General features: G+C 37.6%; 1 protein-coding gene and 2 long non-coding RNA genes across 6 annotated transcripts; all 3 read left to right on the forward strand.

Moving 5' to 3' along the window:
• The first annotated feature begins 1507 nt into the window (after positions 1-1507).
• On the forward strand, positions 1508-2166 carry LOC131316518 (uncharacterized). Its single transcript, XR_009197152.1, has 4 exons — positions 1508-1570; positions 1699-1788; positions 1969-2028; positions 2128-2166. It is a non-coding gene; the product is annotated as an uncharacterized LOC131316518 (long non-coding RNA).
• Positions 2167-3972: 1806 nt separating this feature from the next.
• LOC131316517 (uncharacterized) lies at positions 3973-4510 on the forward strand. The gene is made up of 2 exons (XR_009197151.1): positions 3973-4089; positions 4221-4510. It is a non-coding gene; the product is annotated as an uncharacterized LOC131316517 (long non-coding RNA).
• Positions 4511-11663: 7153 nt separating this feature from the next.
• Positions 11664-18825, forward strand: LOC131316340 (LEC14B homolog). Of its 4 annotated transcripts, XM_058345665.1 has the most exons (11): positions 11686-11818; positions 11901-11948; positions 13362-13878; positions 13996-14115; positions 14394-14471; positions 14782-14964; positions 15807-15884; positions 16738-16913; positions 17461-17619; positions 18157-18217; positions 18308-18825. In XM_058345665.1, exons 3-11 carry the CDS (start codon positions 13498-13500, stop codon positions 18488-18490), a joined length of 1419 nt encoding a protein of 472 aa, XP_058201648.1. In that variant the 5' UTR covers positions 11686-11818; positions 11901-11948; positions 13362-13497; the 3' UTR covers positions 18491-18825. The 4 variants fall into 4 exon arrangements, with proteins under 4 accessions (XP_058201646.1, XP_058201647.1, XP_058201649.1 ...); XM_058345663.1 differs by lacking the exon at positions 11901-11948 and having other exon boundaries at positions 11664-11827; XM_058345664.1 differs by lacking the exon at positions 11901-11948 and having other exon boundaries at positions 11664-11818.
• Positions 18826-19729: the final 904 nt, after the last annotated feature.

Genomic DNA, 19729 nt, shown 5'->3' on the forward strand with positions numbered 1-19729 from the left:
TGATTTAGAGACATAACGATTTTTGACTGATATAACTTATATATAAATGGTCTTCTAAACTAGTGATGTGAGATGAACAATTATGATTCAATGTGAAATTACTATACATAAAATGTAAAAATATCCAAGTAAAATATTTTTCATGCGTGTTTTTCGTCCAAATAGTTTACGTATTGTCAGCGTCAGTAATTCGACTAAATTACGAAAGTTTAGAATAGTTCAAGGATGAAAAGAGATAATTAACTCCAGAATGAACATGTTTTTATGGTAGTAATAAATAAGAATAAAAACTTGATTTTTTTTTTGTTGTCGATCTCAAAGTTATGGAAGAAGTTGGTCAAAGCTCTTGACCCAAAAACCCATGTGGGATCCTAGGGCAGCACTGGCTGTAAACGAACCGAGCGGCCCGCGAGCTCGACTCGTTCGATAAAAGCTCGGCTCATTAAGGAAGGTTCAGCTCGATTAATGAGGCTCATTTAGTAAATGACTAAGTTCAGCTCGTTAAATGTTCGGCTTGTTAAGACTCGAACCAAGCTCAAACTCAACAAAGCTCGGCTCGTTTACAGCCAGCTTGTAAGAAAGTCTTAGATCATAGAATATGAGATTTGTTATGTTTGATTTCCTAATTAATCGATCCACAAACCAATTTTATACTATTCCATCAAACCAGTTACACCTATTGCTTGATTAATTGCCGCTGTTTTGAATCAACGGGCATTTCGATCTTAAAGCACGATTACAGAATCACTCTCAAACGCATCTTTAAATGTTTCCAGGATTATTTCCCACTACGGGATGGAGAACGTGCACGCGTGTCTTTATTATTGTGTCTAACATTCGAGCGAATAGAAAGTCGCTCGAGCGCTCTTCTTTTTTTTTTTTTCCAAAAATCTGAATTTCCCTGACTAGTTGCTTGATGTTCAGACTCGAGCGAACAAAGTCGCTCAAGTCGTCTCCGAATACATTTCGCTAATTTCTAAGCAAAGCTTTAAACAAACATTGGCTGATAAGATCATAAGCCAATGACAGCTAATTTACGTCCCACATGCGTACTTGCATTAATCCAGTCGAACAAATTAATTATTAAACTTTCAACACACATGTATATAATATACACATATATACTCAACCCACAAATTTCTTCACACTGAATCCCACAAATCTTACTTTTTTGTATCGTTTCAATTTTATCGAATGTCCCCGAAGGAACCACAAACCTTACTTCTTCTCCCTCTCTTCTTCTTGTTCCTCGTTTACACAAGTGGCAATCGAAAATGGCTATCAAGAAAATATTGTGACTGAGGATCTAGAAAATCCCTTATTAACCGAGCACGAGAAAGTTGATGAATCTGAAAAAGGAGCCGAGAAAGGGTCGATCAGAATAGTTTTGCTTAGCACTGCGGTTGCTACTTGTGGCTCGTTCGAATTCGGATTATGTGTGAGTACATAAAATGTCTCTTTTTTTTTTTTTGGTTTAAAGGAGAATTATAAGTTGGTATTTTTGCGGGTGGGGTATTCAGCTCCTACTCAACCAGCTATAAGGGAAGATCTGCATCAATCGCCAGCAGAGGTTTTTTAATTTTCTTAATTCTTGAAAACATTTTTCTCCTCGTTTCCAAAAATCCGGGGTTTTTTTTTTTTTTTGAAAAAAAAAATTCAGAATTTCCATAACTAAACTGTTTTGCCATTGTTTTACAGTACTCCCTTTTTGGTTCCATTTTGGCAATTGGTGCAATGGTTGGTGCTATTACAAGTGGAAAAATTTCTGACTCGATTGGTCGGAAATGGGTACGTAAGGGCTTGTTTGGTTATGATTTCGTTTTTCATTTTCTTCTTTTCGGAAAATTTGGATTACTTTTATTTCTGGTTGCTGTCGAAAACTATTTTTTTTCATTTTAAATTCCATCGAAAACCCTCGCTGCTTCGAAAACAACAAAATAGATTTTCTGAAATTTTGTATGAAAACAGGCAATGAGATTGTCAGCCGGTTGCTGCATCGTAGGGTGGCTAGCAATCTACTTCTCTACGGTATGTGTCGTATCCGAACAATTTATATCTTTCAAATTTATTTGCTATGTAAAATCAAAAGATCACAAAGTATAAGTGTTTTTCATGATTATGATCCAGGGAGCTCTGGTTCTTGACATGGGAAGATTCTTAACGGGGTTGGTTTAATGGATTTCCAACAATTTGGAGGACGAAATGCAATTGGTTTCTATGCAAGTGAATTCTTCGTAGAAGCAGGTAAACATGTCGTAGTCCATTTCACTATTGTACTAATGCTACAAACTCCGAAAGATTTGACAGGAAAATTATAAATCACGTTCATACAGGACGACACTAAAGATTATAAAAAAGACTACTGTTTGGTAGGAGTAATTTTTTTTTTCCGTCTTTAATGAACTTTTATTGTCACTGTTGGTCGTAATTTCGTACTTTTTAGACCACTCTTTTCGAGATGATTGACCAATCCACAAAGTTCCATTTGAATCTAATGAAAAATCGGAAAAGACGATCGATACCGAAACGAGAAATTTAGGAAGATTCTCATTGTGCATATTTGCAGGGCTATAAGGAAATGCTGGAACTACAGCATACGCTATTATTCAGGTTTCCAAACTTCCCTATCCACTCAAGTCTCAAGTGACAATTCTCTGAAGATTAGTAAGTTAAGAAAATTTAGTACTACCATAGTGTTCTTTATGAACATCAATAGTACTTTGTTGGTCATCACTTTGCTCTCTGTATCAATATCATGAAGCTAGTGTTTGCTGCGTTTCTCTTTCTTGATGTATCCTTATCAATTTATCAATATACATCAAAAAAGAGTAAGGAGTAGTATGTAACTAATACCATAACAAATTGTGGGGCGGGTGGCACGTCCAAATAAAATTTTTGTATTGCAAAAAATTGAAACAGCGTTAGTCTGCAGATCACGTGTATTTATTTTGGGTATTAAGTATATCGATGGATAATTAACGTACGAAAATATGTCCTTTTGTGGTATCATGCATGAATGATTAACCTTATTGTGCTACAGTTCCAAAGTTCTAATTATGTGCCTAATGTGGTTTTTTTTTTTTTCCTCTTAATGATACAAGATTTTTGTAGCATCATTCTCTATTGGAACGGGAGCAATTCCTTGGGCTATCATGTCTGAGGTATATTCAGATCTCAATCGTCAATAAAGCAGAAGACTGATTCTCTGTTTTTTTTTTCTTTCAATATTGTATACATTAACGGGAATTAGCGGGGTGTTAGTATGTTAGTTCGCGGGAGGTTCAGAGGCTGTCCATAGCCATGAACTCCAAACTGCCCCTCACGGGGCTCAAATCATGCCTCCACTGAGGGAGGTGTACCAACTGAGCTGAGAGCTCATTGGTTATGATTTTCTGTTTGGGTTCCTGATAAAATTGATATTGTAGAAAAGAAAAAGAAAAAAAAGAAATTTTGGATCCAAAATTTTTCATCTTTCAATTTGGAAGCATGTCAATAGAATCTGGATGTTGTACTTCTCATCTCATCATATACATCTTGGATCCTGCTTCTCTGCAGACCAGATTTGGACCGAAATAAGCAGTCTCATCTCGATTGTCCATTTGTGCAATCAATAGTTTAGCGAATCTGAATTATTAATAAGATTTTTAGGTGGTCGAGATAAGACAGACTAATCTTTATAGTCCAAAGCCAAACTGCATGCAGAGATGCCATTTGAGTTTTGTATTCCTCATCTCATCTCATATCTCATCTTACTATTAAAAAGACTTTAGGGTGATCAATACAATACAGACTGATATTTGTGGTCCATAGCCGAGCTGCAGAGACGCCATTTCTACAAGTATGCACATGAACCAACAAAAAAGAAATACGTGAAATTTTCTTCTTCCTTAATATTCTCTGTGAAAAAGGGAAAAAAATCAAGGAATTCAAAGATAATTCCATTTCCCATTTGGCTATTTTTCTTTCCCCTGTAGATCTTCCCAATACATGTGATGGGTATTGCTGGGAGTTTGGTGACCCTAGTGAGCTGGTTTGGTACTTGGGCAGTTTCTTATACTTTCAACTTTCTCATGAGCTGGAGTTCCTCAGGTCAGATAATATTTGCAAATTAATTGTTTTTCATTCCATTTTTTTCGAAAAACCATCAAAAAAATACACTCCTAATTCGTTTCATTGTTTATGGCAACTGATATCTGTCGTCGGTCTTTTTTCTTCCTCAGGCACATTTTTCGTCTACCCTGCGTTTAGCGCACAAACTGTACTTTTCGTGGCGAAAATGGTACCCGAAACCAAGGGGAAGACACTGGAGGAAATTCAGGCTTCCATCAACACACAGGGAAGAATGAAGTTATGAAGCTGAGTGTATTGGAAATTAATTCAAGAATGGAGTATTGGAAATGAGGCTTGCTTTTCATGGCAAATTGATTTGCTTTTTTGCAGTTCCCAATCTCTTTAAAATGGGAATTGATTTTCGATTCGTTAAAAAACAAGAGTTGATTTTGTGGGGCTCCGATGAATCTGGTTTACTCCTTCGTGAATCGTGGCTTGATTGAGAGTGGCTTTTGACTTCCACCTAGCTTGCACAAGGAAGCACGACTAAAAGACCACACCGGAGGATCTCCGAAATGGCCCTCCGGTGCAAGGATGAGTACAGTATTCAGAGATGAAATCCAAGAACTAGGGTTTGAGTATGGAGTAGTGTGTACCTCTCTAAGGTAGGCATAGAGGGGTATTTTATAGGGCTTCCTTTAGCTTGGCCTCCAAGAGTGTACATGTGCTTGTCACGCATTGGTTGACGTTACCCTTGCATCATGTTAGGGTTTTGTAATTGTTTGTGGGGTGAGCTAGCACCTTCACGTGCCCTCATCCTTATCCATGCACGTAACCGCTTGGATGACGTCAGAGTCGTCATCATGGTTACGGTTATCGCTCCCACGTGGGTGAGCTGGCGGCATGGTCCCCACGTCCGTTCGAGACCGAATGCAGGGTCCGATCGTCAAAGGGTCGGCATGCTCAACAGATGATTCCTTTTGACTTCTGGGGAGGCTCCGTAGAGCGTCTGGACAAGCCAAGCCGAACCATCGTCCAGGTTCGGACTGCACAGTCCTCTCGCGGGAGACTCGATATCTGCTCGGCATGAGCCCGAGCCGTTATTTCGGCCTGCTACAGATTTTGAACCAAGTCTGTAATCTTTTGGTGATAACTAACACACGTGAAGGGTAGTCGCAATGGTTAATTGCTTGTTTTGGCGGGGCTTACCATCCAAGGTCGCAAGGCCGATTCCCCTCAACAAAAATTTGTCCTTGGAGCCACCTCACCTTACCCAAAAGCGTGGAAATGATTATGGAAGGAGCTGAAAGGATTAGTCTGGTTGATTGGGATACTCTTCATTACCCAAAAAAGGAAAAAAAAAAAAAACTACTTTTGCATTCAATTTATCAGCTAATTAAAATTTCGCAATATGAACTTTATTCTAAACCAACGTAGCTCACATTTTCCATAAACTTTTGTCCTTTTTTCTTAATCAAACAAAGGCTTGGTTTGGTTTAAATAAGTTTATTGGCTTCCTTTTTTTATATCTTAATTCAATTATTTGTTGCATTTGTTAATTTTGTCTCAAATTTTCGTGGATTAATGATTCGTCTCGACAAGAGAAATCTATGCTTTTAGGCTTTTTTTCGTCTTCATTCATTAAAAATATGAGTTTCGATAATATTTTTTCAAATTTTCGAATTACTACAATGAGACGAACTAATAGTTTACAAAAATTTAACACAAAACTAACAAATGAGCACAAAAAATGAGCCAAGTAATTTATTGAGCCAAACTTGTTTACGTTAACTTTAACTTAGGGTCAGTTTGGCCTAAAAAAAGGTTGGATTATTATTTTTAATCTCTATTCGAAAAAAATTCACATTTATTTGTTTTCGCGTCAATCTTTTGTAGATTATTAGTTCATCTTGACGAGAAGAATCTAAAAATTATCATAAAAACTTATAAAATGTTTACTGAAGACAAAAATAATCCAAAACAGATACGCGTTTTAGATTATTTTTATCTTCATTCATAAAAATCAATCTTATTTTTTATTTTTTATTTATAAGATTCTTTTTGTTGAAACGAATAATTAATTCACCAAAAAAAAAAATCTGCTTTTTGATGAGGCAAACACATTTTTTAATTAAGGTAACGAATCTAACGATGAAAGCCCAAGAAGGAAACGGAGGTAGACACGCTTCTCTATACTTCCCAATTAGGTTCCTACAGGCGCATTTGTGTTTCACGAGTTTCAATTACAAGCGGCCAAAAGTAAAACACCGCGGCCAGAAGTAAAAATCCGCGGCCAAGAGTAGAAGTTAGCGGCCATAGTTCAAGAAAGAAGCGTGTTTGCATTTCAAGGTTTCTACAGGCGTGTTTGTGTTTCACGAGTTTCAATTATGAGCGGCCAGAAGTAAAAAACCGCGGCCAGGAGTAGAAATCCGCGGCCAAGAGTAGAATCTAGCGGCCATAGTCCAAGAAAGAAGCGTGTTTGCATTTCACGCTTTCCTATGAATACAGCCATGAATTAAAAGATTGCGGAACGTGTTTGCAATTCACGCATCTTTGTCTCACACAAACACACGGGGCTCCAACGAAACTTATGGCGAACTCGATTCTCGATCATCTGAACAGGCAGCAGAACACCGTACGTAATTCCTCATTCAGTGGATGAAGATGATTTTGCACTTTAACTAAGAATTTGTTGCACCATTTCCACTTCAAATTTCAATGGAGATGAGAATAATTGGCAGTCTCGTCTCTTTCCACACCCACTTCGAAATACCCAACTACAACTCAACCAGTTCCGGCCAATGGCTCATTCTCCACGGGCTTAGACCAAGACCCTTTCATGACCTCAAAATTAGTTCAAATGTATGCAGATTGTGGGGGTTCGGAACTAGCCCACGTTCTGTTCGACAAAATGCCGCAACCAAATGTGTTTGCTTGGACTGCAATCCTTTCAGTTTATTCGCTGCATGGAATGTCAGATTGACAAGTGCATTGGGGTTTTTTTGTGAGATGAAATTGAAGGGTGTAATTCTTGACAATTATGTGTTTCCTAAGGTCTTACAGGCATGTGCTCAATTTCGAAATTTCAAAGTGGGGATTCAAGTCCACAAATATGTGGGTCACTTATGGAGCTGAATTGAATTTACAAGTTTGCAATTCTTTTTTGTGATGTGTAATCGAAATGCAGGGACTTTGAGAGTGCAAGAAGGGTTTTTAGCCAAATGGCGGAAAGAGATTTGTTGTCGTGGAATTCACCGATTTCAGGGTATGGTTGTGATGGGTTTCTTCAATTAGCTTTGGAGTTGTTGGGCACTATGAGGTTGGAAGGTTTTGAGCCTGATTTAGTCACTTGGAACATGGCAATGGACGTTTATTGCAGAATGGGGCAGTGTGATGAGGCATGGCAGAAACTTGCTAAAAGAGGGGCTCAGGTGCCAAGTTCAAAATGGCAAGAAGATTGATTTCTGGAATGATGCCTGGGTTCCTATGTTATCCTGCTTCAAAATCTCTTCTCCTAAACCTCAGAATTGCAACATTTCTAAAGTAGCAGACGTTATTGACGCTCAAACTGGGAAATGGGATGTTCAGAAGCTGGCTCTGATGGTTAGTCCTGAGGAAATGGAAGCCATCTCTGCCCATTCCACTTCCAATGATGGATAGGGATGATATGTTGGTGTGGCACTTCAACACCAATGGCACTTACTCAGTCAAATCAGGCTATTGTGTGGCTCACAATCAGTTTCTCAGTCAGCTGAAGGAGAAACCTGAAACGTCTTCCAAGCCAAAGAAAGAAGTTTGGAAGTTTTATGGAAAATGAAGGTCCCAAACAAGACAAGGAGCTTTTGGTGGAGAGTATGTAGGAACAGTCTAGCCACGAAAGAGAATCTCTTTAGACGTAAATGTGCTCCTACCAACTTATGCCCCATTTGCATTCTAAAGTGGTGTCTTTCGAGCACTTACTATTTCTATGCCCATGGACTCTAGCAGTTTGGTTTGGGAGCAATGTGCAAGGTTTGGGGAACATATGGGGCAATTCTTTAGCAATCAAATGGACATCTGAAATTGTGGAGAATCTGACAGCAAAAGAGGCAATAGCTTACATGGGGAAAGTAGCACAGATTGGTTGGGTAATATACTAATATGGAAAGCTAGGAATGACTGGGTGTTCAATGGAAGGTAGGTTAACCCCCTCACCACTTTGGCATCCATCAACCAGGAGTGCCTGGAGATTTCAAAGGTTTTAGAGAAAAGCCATGTCCATATGGATAACCCAATCTTGGAATGAACAAATCGGCACTGGAGTGTTTCAGAAAAATGCGAAGCATGGGTATTCAAAATGACCAGACCACAATGTCAACCGTTCGGCCAGCATGTGATCTTGAATCTGGGAAACAAATACATGCCTGCATTAGTAAAAACAGTTTCAGTAATATCATTTCTATTTGCAACGCGATGATCCATACATACTCTAAATGCGGATGCAGCAATATTGCTTTTTCTATGTAATCTGAAATGGTGAGCAGGGATTTAGTATCATGGAACACGATGATTGAAGGGTATCGAATCCATGGAGCCACTCTTCAACTTCTGGTAGAGATGAATAAATTTGGCATTTACCCAAACTCTGTTACTTATACTTCAGTGCTATCGGCTTGTAGTCATTTGGGTCTTGTGGATAAGGGGCTTGAAGTCTTACACAGAATGAAGCCTGACTTTGGCTATAACCCTGAAAGGGAACATTTTTCTTGTGTTGTTGATTTACTAGCATGACTACTGTATACCAGAATAGTTACACTACAGTTTGTATGCACATGTCGCCATGTAAGATTCTGCATTTGTTGCATACAATTTTTGTTTTTGCACCTAGATAATGTTGCATATGGCTAAACGCACAGGGTGATCGAGTGGAAGCATTACTGCAGGTAATGAACTTACTATGCCAACCACCTTGACTAGTGAAAAAAAATTTGGATGCTCCGTTTCTAGAATCTAAATGAGAAGTGATTTTTCACACTTCCCTTTTTACAATCCACACTCCTTATTTTTTGTTTTTAGTCACATGAATTTACAATATTGCTCTTGGATGTGTGAAAAAATGTACTGAAAGAAAGACAAGATAGTAAATTAAGTGAATACCCATGCTTATGCTTTGCATCCATCAACAATTAGGAACGGACAATAGGGCTGGGCTAGCCCTGACTTTTCGTAAAGAGGGGCTCTTTTTTGTTGGACTATTTCAATTAGGATTACCAAAGTAAGAAGGACCCCTAGAATTCGTAAATTTTTTGGAGCCTAAAGCGGCCGCACCTCAAGCTTTAGTTCAAGCTCGGCTCTGACGGACAAAGTAACAAAGTGAGTGCATTGGATTTGGTTCTGTTGTTTTTTGTTTTTTTTTTTAGAGGAGGAGACAAACTCAAAGGCTAGGATGATGCTTTGATGCGACATTGAAGGAAATTAGAGTCTTGGAAAGCATTTTATTTCCGATTTTTGGAGAAAATATTTGCTGGGCAGATCGAGCTGGGAATCGTTTGGAACATTAGATCTGCCAGTGAAAGAGAATCATGTTTCTTCATGAATGATGTCAATAAACCAATTGAAGTTGAATCGTTTGGGTAATGTTTTAGTCTTCCCCAGTTTATGGGGGCTTTTTAGAGCAAGTTCACCTTTGTTCTTGGCAGTGACGAAATCAAGATTTTAATCCCAGAAACCCGCCTTAGTAGACATATTTTTTTCTAGAACATATATTTATTATATCATAATGTTTTTGCTTTCCAATTCATTACATTTGTACATTAAAATAATTATTTAGGCTACATTAACTATCACGTGCTTTTTTTTTTTAAGAAAGAAATTGAAAAATGAGAATGTAAAATAACCTATTTTTTATCAAATCAAACCAAAATTATTGAGATTATAAATAGATATACACGAATAATTAATAATATTCAAAACTAGGTATATACAAAATAAAAATTTTAAAACTTGAACACTCGAGAAGTTGGGCCGGTGGGGGCCTAGCTCCCGGTCCCAACATAGCTCCGCCACTTCTTGGTGCCAAATTTCATTGTCATTTGCCAAAACTTGCGACATCATCCAAACCAATGATTTTCATCTAAATGTAAGATGAGTTTAATCCAATTGTCTGGAACTAAGATGTGCCAAAATGACACCAAATTGGTCCGCCTGCATTTGTTTTTTTTGTTTTTGGTGTGACTTTTTTTCGTTGTAACAAGTTGAAATATAATCTTAGAAATTTCATTTCTGTACAACGGGCGAACCATTAATAATAAGGCTAAGTTCCACTAAGATTTTTGGATTTTTTCTTGTTTTGTCCTCATTTAATTTTTTTGGCTTTTATTAGTACTAACTTTTTTAGTTTTTCAATTTATCTTGACGAGACAAATTAATAATCTACAAAAATTAGGTGCATAACTTACAAAAGCAAAAAATAAATTGAATAAGAACAAAATAAAGAAAAGCCCAAAAAAAACCTTTAGCAAAACTTAACCAAATATAGTACAAATAGCCAAGACAACTAAAGCTAAAAGTAAAATTGTCTAATTTAGCAGTGGTGGCATAAGAGCATTTCTATCGGTCTCAACAATTTTTTGGGTGTTGATGGTACCACGTGACGTACCCATCGATGATTTCAGCTGTATAATCACTGTGTATGGTACTGTTTATCAATTTTTTCCTCGATCGAAATCGACGGAGATTTCGGGAAACAAAACCAACAACAAAAGTAAAGGCGAATGCGGCTTGTCTCCACAAACGGATTTGAGGTTTTTTGCCGTATTTCAGGACTTCACCGGAAAAGAATTGGCGAATGATTCAATTGCTATTTTTGGTGGTGATGAATTGACTCGTAAAAGAAGACCGTCACCCGCCAATCTTCAAGAACGGAATCGACCTATCGATTGGGCGGAGTGGATTGATGGTTTAGCGAAGTGGGGTGTAGCGGAAGAAAAATAACAAATGGACTTTGTTATTTTTCCAAGGTAGATTTACAATAAAAAAGGACGGATCCTCATCGAAAGTAAGAAAATTAAGTTAATTCTACTCCTACTCCTAGTTATAACCCGAATGGGTTGGTAGACAAAAATTAATAACAAAGTTGATTTGTTGAAGAAGTTTACAATAAAGCCAAAAGAGACTATTTATAGAAAATAGAATGTGTAGGAAATAACTTCCTAACTTCTCACTACTCTTCATCATCTTCCAAGTGTCCAAATGACTTCCCACAAACTCCAAAGTGTGTAGGAGCATGCCGCTTGTCCAAATAACTTCTCTTCAACCTCAAAGTGTGTAGAACAATGACAAGTGTCTTTTTAACTTCTAAATGTATAAGAGCATGCCAAGTGTCCTGCACTTTATTAAAATACAAACAAATAAAAACTAGTTATATTATTAATACGAAATAATAAAATAGAAAGCATTCTTATAAACGCCACCTTTCGATCGATCGACAGGCGGTGAAATATGGTACAAACAGGTACCTGTCCGGCACCCAAAACTTCTCCATAATCATCAGCCAACCCTTTCTCCTCCTTAAATTTAATTGGCCGTACGTCATCGATGACGCCACAACATGTCAACAACCCCAAATTTCCACATTTTAACACTAGTTCACTTTTCTCATTCCACAAATATCTGGAAATCGGAGCCCTCCATTTTCCCGCACGCCTACCACCCCGGAAAAAATCATTTTCCCGAATGCCAAACAGCAATTCTCTCGAAATCCGAGGAACTCATAAGCCTTTCGCAACAGGTATTTGAGGTGATCATTTAATTCAATTACCTCACACATTCGGTTTCCTTTGCTGATTTTCTTTGAATCTTGGCGTTTATAGGATATCTCGATTTTTTAGGTCATAACTTCTGCGACTGCTGTAATATGGGTAGGACTTATCCTATACTATAGACATGCCTTTATCTAATTGCATTTTGCTGGATTTTAGCTGTGGTTAGCCCTCATTTCTGTTAATATGTTGCTCCACATGCTTGCTAAGTTAAGCCCCATTTATCGTGATGATAGTGAATTGAGGTGATTTTTTAAGGAAAATCAATATTCGACAAATGAGGTGCACCGTTTGTTGATTACTGGGTGTCTGGTCTAGCTGGAGCACACCTCAACTAATCCCGGGCCTTGAAGTTTTCACAAGCAGGAAAAACACCAGTGGCCTCGAGTTTTTGTGAGATTCGGCCTTTGGGGTAAGCCCTTTAGTTGTTGTCTCCTGCCCACACGGCCAGACTCCTTGGGTTATGTATCTTGTACATATGAAAATAAGTTTTTTGATAACTCAGTATCACCCCAACCAAAGGCATACAACCACATGTTTAACTATCTCTTCCATTGATAGGTGTGCATACAGTGTACGCAGTATGTATGTATGTATCGCTTCCCTTGTTTTTTGGTATCTTCATCCAGTGGCGTAGCCAAAAAACTATGTAAGTGGGGGCACCTTTTAAACACATTTCAACCGTAAAATTTCGTTTTAAGCAACGTTAAAACATTTGTGCTAAGAATTGAAAAACCTAACATAATTTTTTAATATAGTAAATTACATAGAATTTAAAAACAATTGAATTACTTGAATTGTCTCAGCGGATCAAATCTAAGAGCAATTCACTACACAATATTTAGCATTATTGCTCCTATTGTTAATAATTGCTAAAGTATAAAACATATAACCTATGGTTTAGACATTTTTGAATTTTGGACATTATGCATTAGAGAGTTTCAAATAGTAAGTGACGGTTATTTTTCACATTAGACATCTCATTTCGCTAGTATAATGACAATGTTCAAATATGTGGTAAAGAAATTGAGAATGAAATGATATTTGACTAGAGAAAATACAATTAACTAGAGAAAATACAAAATATACATTTTAAAATCTTAAATTTAAAAAAAAAAGAAAAAGAAATTGAGTGGGGGCTCGTGCCCCCACTCGTCCTATTCTCCCTCCGCCACTGTCTTCATCACATAGTCATTATTCCACAACTTGAAAATTTTTAACTCACTCTGTAGTTTATGGCTGTTTCACTTGTTTTGTGCATAGATGTGCATGCATATGGGTATGTATTAATGGTCTTCCCTTTTGGCAGTGGCAAGTATTTTCGTGTGAATATGTTCTAAATATATCGTGAAACTTTTGTAGTACAATAATGTATTCCACATGATATTATTTTGTTTTTGGTAGGCGTCGGGCCCCTACTTCGCTCCGCCAATGCTTTTTGGCATTTGCTTTAGCTTGTATTTTTTCCTTCACTCAATCTCTTTCTCTCTCTCTCTGACTTGCTGTTTGCAGGATTACCTGTGGTAAGACTTGGATCTCATTTCTGGTTATAAGGAGCTCCACATCCATCCTAAGTTTTGTAGAGTCCAATCTATATTGTATGTAAGTGTGTAGTTACTGAGGTCGGGAAAAACAGTTTTCATAGAGAATGACTAGGCCGCGAAAGGACAGAAGCACCTGTGAAGGTGGGAGTGCACCCGATGGAGTGGGTACTAGTCGAGGGCACAATGTTCCATCAAGTTATCTAGATCATGAAGTTGCTCAACTCACAAAGCTTAGGTCAGAACCCAATGGGCTTCTGAGCCGGGTGGGGCTGGGAAAATCGCTGTTACCTGTTTCCCCCGTGATGATGTTGGCTGGCCGAGAAAGTAATTATTCAGGGAGGGGTAGATTCTCATCAGCTGATAGTTGTCATGTTCTAAGCCGATATTTGCCCATCAATGGACCCCGAAGAATTGATCAAATGAACAGCTGTGCATATGTTTCACAGTTTTCTGCTGATGGTTCTCTTTTTGTTGCAGGATTCCAGGTATGCATTTGGTATGAAGATGTTGTAACTGGCTGTCGATGAAGTTATAATTCTTTTAGAAAGACTGGACGTAACAAATTTGTAACTGCGTGGTTTTTTTATCCTTTTGTCAAACAGGAAAGTGAAATTAGGATATATAATGTCAACGGTGGATGGGAAGTCCAAAAGGATATTTTAGCAAAAAGTTTGCGATGGACAATTACTGATGCATCTCTTTCACCAGATCAACATTATCTGGTAAGTTTGTGGCAATGTCTAGGCAATAATGTGCATACCACCTTGCCATTTTCTAAATTTACTGGACATTGAAAACTCTGTAATTTACCTTCACATGCAAATGAGTTGATATTTTGGTTTGTATGATGATGATTATTCAGCGAGGTTCCAACATTTGTATTCACTAGTTGCAGTTTTATATATATGTTTCTGATACTTGGTTGTTTGATTATCTAGATTTGGTCATTTTGTGTTTATGTTCTATTATTGCCTCTGACTTTTAAAGTTAATGATGGCAGGTTTATGCCAGTATGTCGCCTATTGTCCATATTGTCAATGTTAGCTCGTCTGTGACAAAATCTCATGCAAACGTTACGGTGCGTGTTACAAGTGCTTTTGAATAACATATCTACAGGAATTCCAGTGGAGATTTGGCTGACAATTTTGCAATTAGTTCATAACTGCACAATACAGCAATTAGTTCATAACTGCACAATACATACCTATGTGGAATTTCCTTTCTAACACTATGAGGTTAATCTCTCAGAGTGTTGGATGTACTCTTATATTTCTGCTCAGCATGAGGGATTGCTTATGAGTGCTTTAATTCAGCATATATGTATCCTGTAAATCTTCCCTTAGAATGATTCAAACTGCATTTTTTCTCATTGGGGTTGTTTTATGCAGGAAATTCATGAGGGTCTGGATTTTTCAGTTGGTGATGATATTGAGGGTGAACGCTCTTTTGGGATATTCTCTGTAAAATTTTCAACAGATGGGCGGGAGCTTGTAGCTGCTAGTAGTGATGATTCCATATATGTCTATGATCTTGCAGCAAATAAGCTTGCTCTCCATATTCCAGCACACAAGGTAGTATAGTTGAACTTTTTGGTGAGACATTTCTAGTTAGTCCTTGCTGTCCAAGCTTATATCAAGAATATGCCGAAGATTTTTAAAATTAGGCTGGTTGATGAGCTTGTTCAGTTGTCTCATTTGATTATTGGGTTAGCTTGTGGATCATATCCAACTTCTTTTGACTAGTCATCATGAAAACTTGTGAGTTTTATTTCCTGTTTTGTCAAAAGAGTCCATTAGCTGAGGCTCAATGTTTTGTTGAGTTGAGATTTCTTTCTGGGTGTTTTTGCTCCTAGGATTGATGTGAATATCAACACGGATTTTTCGTGCTAGGTTTTACTATAGCAAATCATGATTCACGATTCCATCAATGACTTGTCTATCAATGTAAGCTTAGGGCGTTGTGCCGTTGTGTCGGGAGGTTGAACCGGTCTTACTTGTTCACATGTCAGGATTCTTATTCTTCTTGATAAGTTGATGCAAATGTGCTTTGTTATAATCAGTCCTCCTTTAAATTCATTTTCAAGTGTCAGCAAATAGATAGTTTAAGTTTGTTGCTGAAATTTTTTGCTTCTTCTATCTACCTCATTCTTCTCTCTTGGTTTCTTGTCTTCCCCTGTGTACATCTCTTGTAATCTCTGGTTCTTTTATAAGTGATGCTTATTTCTTTATTTCCAACTAAATTGGAAACAGAGCCACCTGTTGATATATATTTCTCTAATTGATTGGAGTGCTGTATCATGTGTGTGTTAGTTATTGTTTCTTTCATGCTAGCTTTTGCCTCTTGTGGTGGCTTTAGCTCATGAGCTATGTATATATCCAAAGATACTAATGCTTGATGTACTATTTTGTTGCAGTCTGATGTCAACTCTGTATGTTTTGCTGATGAAAGTGGCAATGTCATATATTCGGGGAGTGACGATAACCTGTGTAAGGTAAATTGTAGGCTAGTCCTTTTAGGAGAATCTTGGTATTGTAGATGTGAAGTCATCGCGCTTCCATTCCTCTGTCTCCTATTGGTATTCCAAATCTCTAAGTTGCTCAATCAGCCTATACCCGCAACTTGCATTATCAGCACGTTCCTTGAAAGTCCACCACGGCCCAGACTGGAGTTTGTTTGTCACTGCACAGAAATTGAGACCATAGTCGTCATATACTTGTATGTTGAGAGTACCTATTATTCAGTGTTTTAGATGCACAGGATATATCATACACATTTCAATGCAGATGATTTATAGGAAATATGATCTGGTGAAAATTGTTCTAATTCATTCTTTTGTAATCAGGTTGTATCCTATAGCACATTAGCACATGACGTAGTTCAATCGTTTTGAGAATAGTAAATGACATGGTCAAAATTGTTCCAATTCATTCTTTGGTAATCAGGTTGTATCGTACAGCACATGATGACATTCAATTGTTATGAAATATGAAGCAATATTCTTTTTCTTAAAAAATGGGGGGTGTGAATCGGGGAGGGACTGGACCATTTTAGGTTTGTTCCAAGTTTTGTCCACGGAATTGTTTCCTGTTGATAGTTGCTTATAGCCTTGTACCCTGGTGGGGATGACCAAACTCTAACTTGGTTAGGATTACCTATATTTGTGGAGATTCATATGTATTTTATTTCCACCATTCAAAATGGATCTATTCTGCAAGACGGTGGTGATCTATAAATGTGGGCATTTGGGAAGTCGGGCCTATCGGGTAGCTGGTGATGAGATTTTGTGTTTATTTCTAAATTGGTTTATGATCTTTCTCATTATATGCTATTTTGTTAACATTCAGGTATGGGACAGACGCTGTTTTGTTACAACAGGGCAAGCAGCTGGAGTCCTAACGGGACATCTAGAAGGCATCACTTTCATTGACAGTCGCGGTGATGGCCGTTACTTTATCTCGAATGGGAAAGATCAGTCCATCAAACTTTGGGATATCCGGAAAATGTCCTCTAAAGTCACTTGGTACACCTCATTTGGTTGTCTTTGTTTTGCCTTCTTGTTTCCTATTTTCCTTCATATTTTCTTGATGTTTAATATGAACTCTTGTGACAATAAAGGACAAAAACTGGAGAAACCCATTGTCCAATTGCCTGCTTTCAATTCTATGCTTAAGGGACAACGCAGGATAGCATTCTGGCTTTTAAGTTCATAACACTCAAAAATCAGAATTTTAATTCTCCTATGAATCTTTATCCAACAAAATTGATTTTTCTGTATGGTATAACGTTTCAAATTCCTATTACTTGATCTTGGGGGTGGGATTCAAGTTAAATGGCATACTCACATCCTGCTGGTTTATCCTACTATAAATGTTTTAACATTGTAGGCATGCTTGTCTTTTGTTGTTGAGCTCAATTTGTTACTTTAGTGCCTGGGCATTGAGCTAGGAAATAATGTGAATGATATGCTTTACATGTCCTGCTTAATTTGTTACTTACTTTAGTGCCTGGGCTTTAGGTTTTATTGTAGTTCATCTGGTGATGTGCTAAATTGAGTTTCCCTGATGCAGTCCGAATCCGAGGCTGAGGAATGAGTGGGATTATAGGTGGATGGACTACCCACCCCGTGCTAGAAATAGGAAGCATCCTAATGATCAATCATTGGCTACATATGAAGGTCATTCAGTCTTGCGTACACTCATACGCTGTTACTTCTCCCCAGCATATAGGTAAAATCCCGTTTCTGTCTTCTAGTAGTGACGATTTAAATTTGTTTCATTCAAATCATTTCATTCTTGGACCTAATTTGGCTTTCAAAATCAATTGTTGTTGCCTCTTGCCTGATTGCTTAACTCACGTCTGGTCCTTCAAGTCAATAGGATGGAGACCTCAAACTATTGTGTTTGGCCAATGTTGGCGGAAATTACAATGGTCTCATTTTTTTGGTTCCAGGCTCTTATAGTCGGCCATGTTAGACAAAGTGAGACCATAATTTCCACCTACTTGGGACACACTTCATCGGTCTGGTGAAGTAGATGGAACTTGGATTTCACTTTATCAAAGGATGAGAACCAAAATGGTGTGGTGGCTCTGTACCATAAAATAGTTATGCCAGTATCAGTATCCTTCTCGAAGATTTTACCAATTTTTTAAAGTTAATCCAATGATTCATCTGTTGATGAGTTTTTACTCTAAATTCTTAATCCTTGCCTATGGCGTGAGTTAACCCTCTCTCTCTCTCTCTCTCTCTCTCTCTCTCTGTGCAGCACTGGTCAAAAGTACATCTACACGGGATCTAGTGATTCTTCTGTTTATATCTATGATGTGGTACGTTTGTTTATTTTTCAATGAGCTTCTGGTAATATTTGTTGGTACTTTCTTGTAGCATATACCTAACGGCTCCTTCGCTTCCCATAGGTGACCGGAGCTCAAGTGGCTAGACTTGAGTACCATGACGATCCTGTTAGAGATTGTAGTTGGCACCCATTCTACCCGACTCTCGTCAGCTCTTCATGGGATGGTGTCATTGCAGAATGGGAGTTTTCAGGGAGAGTTCCCTTGAAGCCACCGAGTAGAAGGCGGAGACGACATTTCTATTGAAACAATCACGGTGCCATACCAAACATTATGAACTTGCACATGTATTTTGAGACACCCATATACAGGCATGTACAGTTTGTGATGCTTTTTTCCTACAGCCCAGAAGTAGGTGACATCGGTATTGCTATATCTGATAGTAATTTCTGGTGTTTTGTTCTGCCGCCACAGAAGTAGAATACTTGTAGCCCTTTTTGTTGATGTATTTGTCATAATTGATGTTACGAAATGATATTATTAATTTTCTTTGTTCGATGTTTTTGATTTTGCGATAAAATCTTCTAGCCTGTGAGATATTAGTATTATGTTTGATTGATATGGCCGTATGGCTTCTTTTTTTCCTCTTTCTTTTTAAAGGACGGACAAGAACATCGCGGTTGAGTATTTATGTAGTTGAATTTAGCCGAACCCTCAATAAAATGAATGATCGAACTAAGCTAATTTCATTTTCTGGTGTACCAAAAAACAATGAACTAAGCTTGAGGCCTTGTTCCGTTAGGTAGCGGAACAGATTTTAATCAACAAACAAATATAAGATGGCTTTTTTCGAAAAACACAACGTGAAGTTGTTTTGCTGGGAACAGATTTTAATCAACAACTAGTGGATTTGACAAATTAGAGGAAAACAATTTGAGGCAAAAAAAAAAGAAAGTTCGCAAGTCTTTTTTCCCCATTTTTTCATATGTTTGGGATGCATAAATTTTTTTTTTTTTTTTTTTGTATTTCTTGTAAGTTTTTGATTTATTACTTTTATGTTTCGCTTTGTCATCTAAAGTAATATATATAGATATACACACAAATCTTCTTATAAGGGCGCCCTTACTGTATTACGGTAAGGATGCCCCTTTCCTGCCCAATTTGCAATGATCTAAGTCGCTCAATGTGTTCAGAACGTGATTTTAAGGATACCCATTAAAATCAGAAAAAAAGGACCATAAAAGGCTTGATCCGAGCAGTTTTTGTTTGTATTTTATCGAATGGTTCAAATAAAAACTCTCAAATCAAGCTCTTTTCGATCTTTTTTTTTTGCTGATTTCTCATTGGTACCCCGAAAATCACGTTCTGAACACATTGAGCAGCTCGAATCATCGAAATTTGGTTGGAAAATGGGAGAAAAGAGGAACCCCTTACTTTAAGGGCGCCCTTATAAGAAGTGGACATATATACTGTATAATATAAGAGGAACCCCTTAATATAATATAAAACCCAAATTGGGAACAGAACGACCAAATCCACTAAATT

Source organism: Rhododendron vialii, chromosome 2a, assembly GCF_030253575.1.
Source record: "Rhododendron vialii isolate Sample 1 chromosome 2a, ASM3025357v1".
NCBI lineage: Eukaryota > Viridiplantae > Streptophyta > Magnoliopsida > Ericales > Ericaceae > Rhododendron > Rhododendron vialii.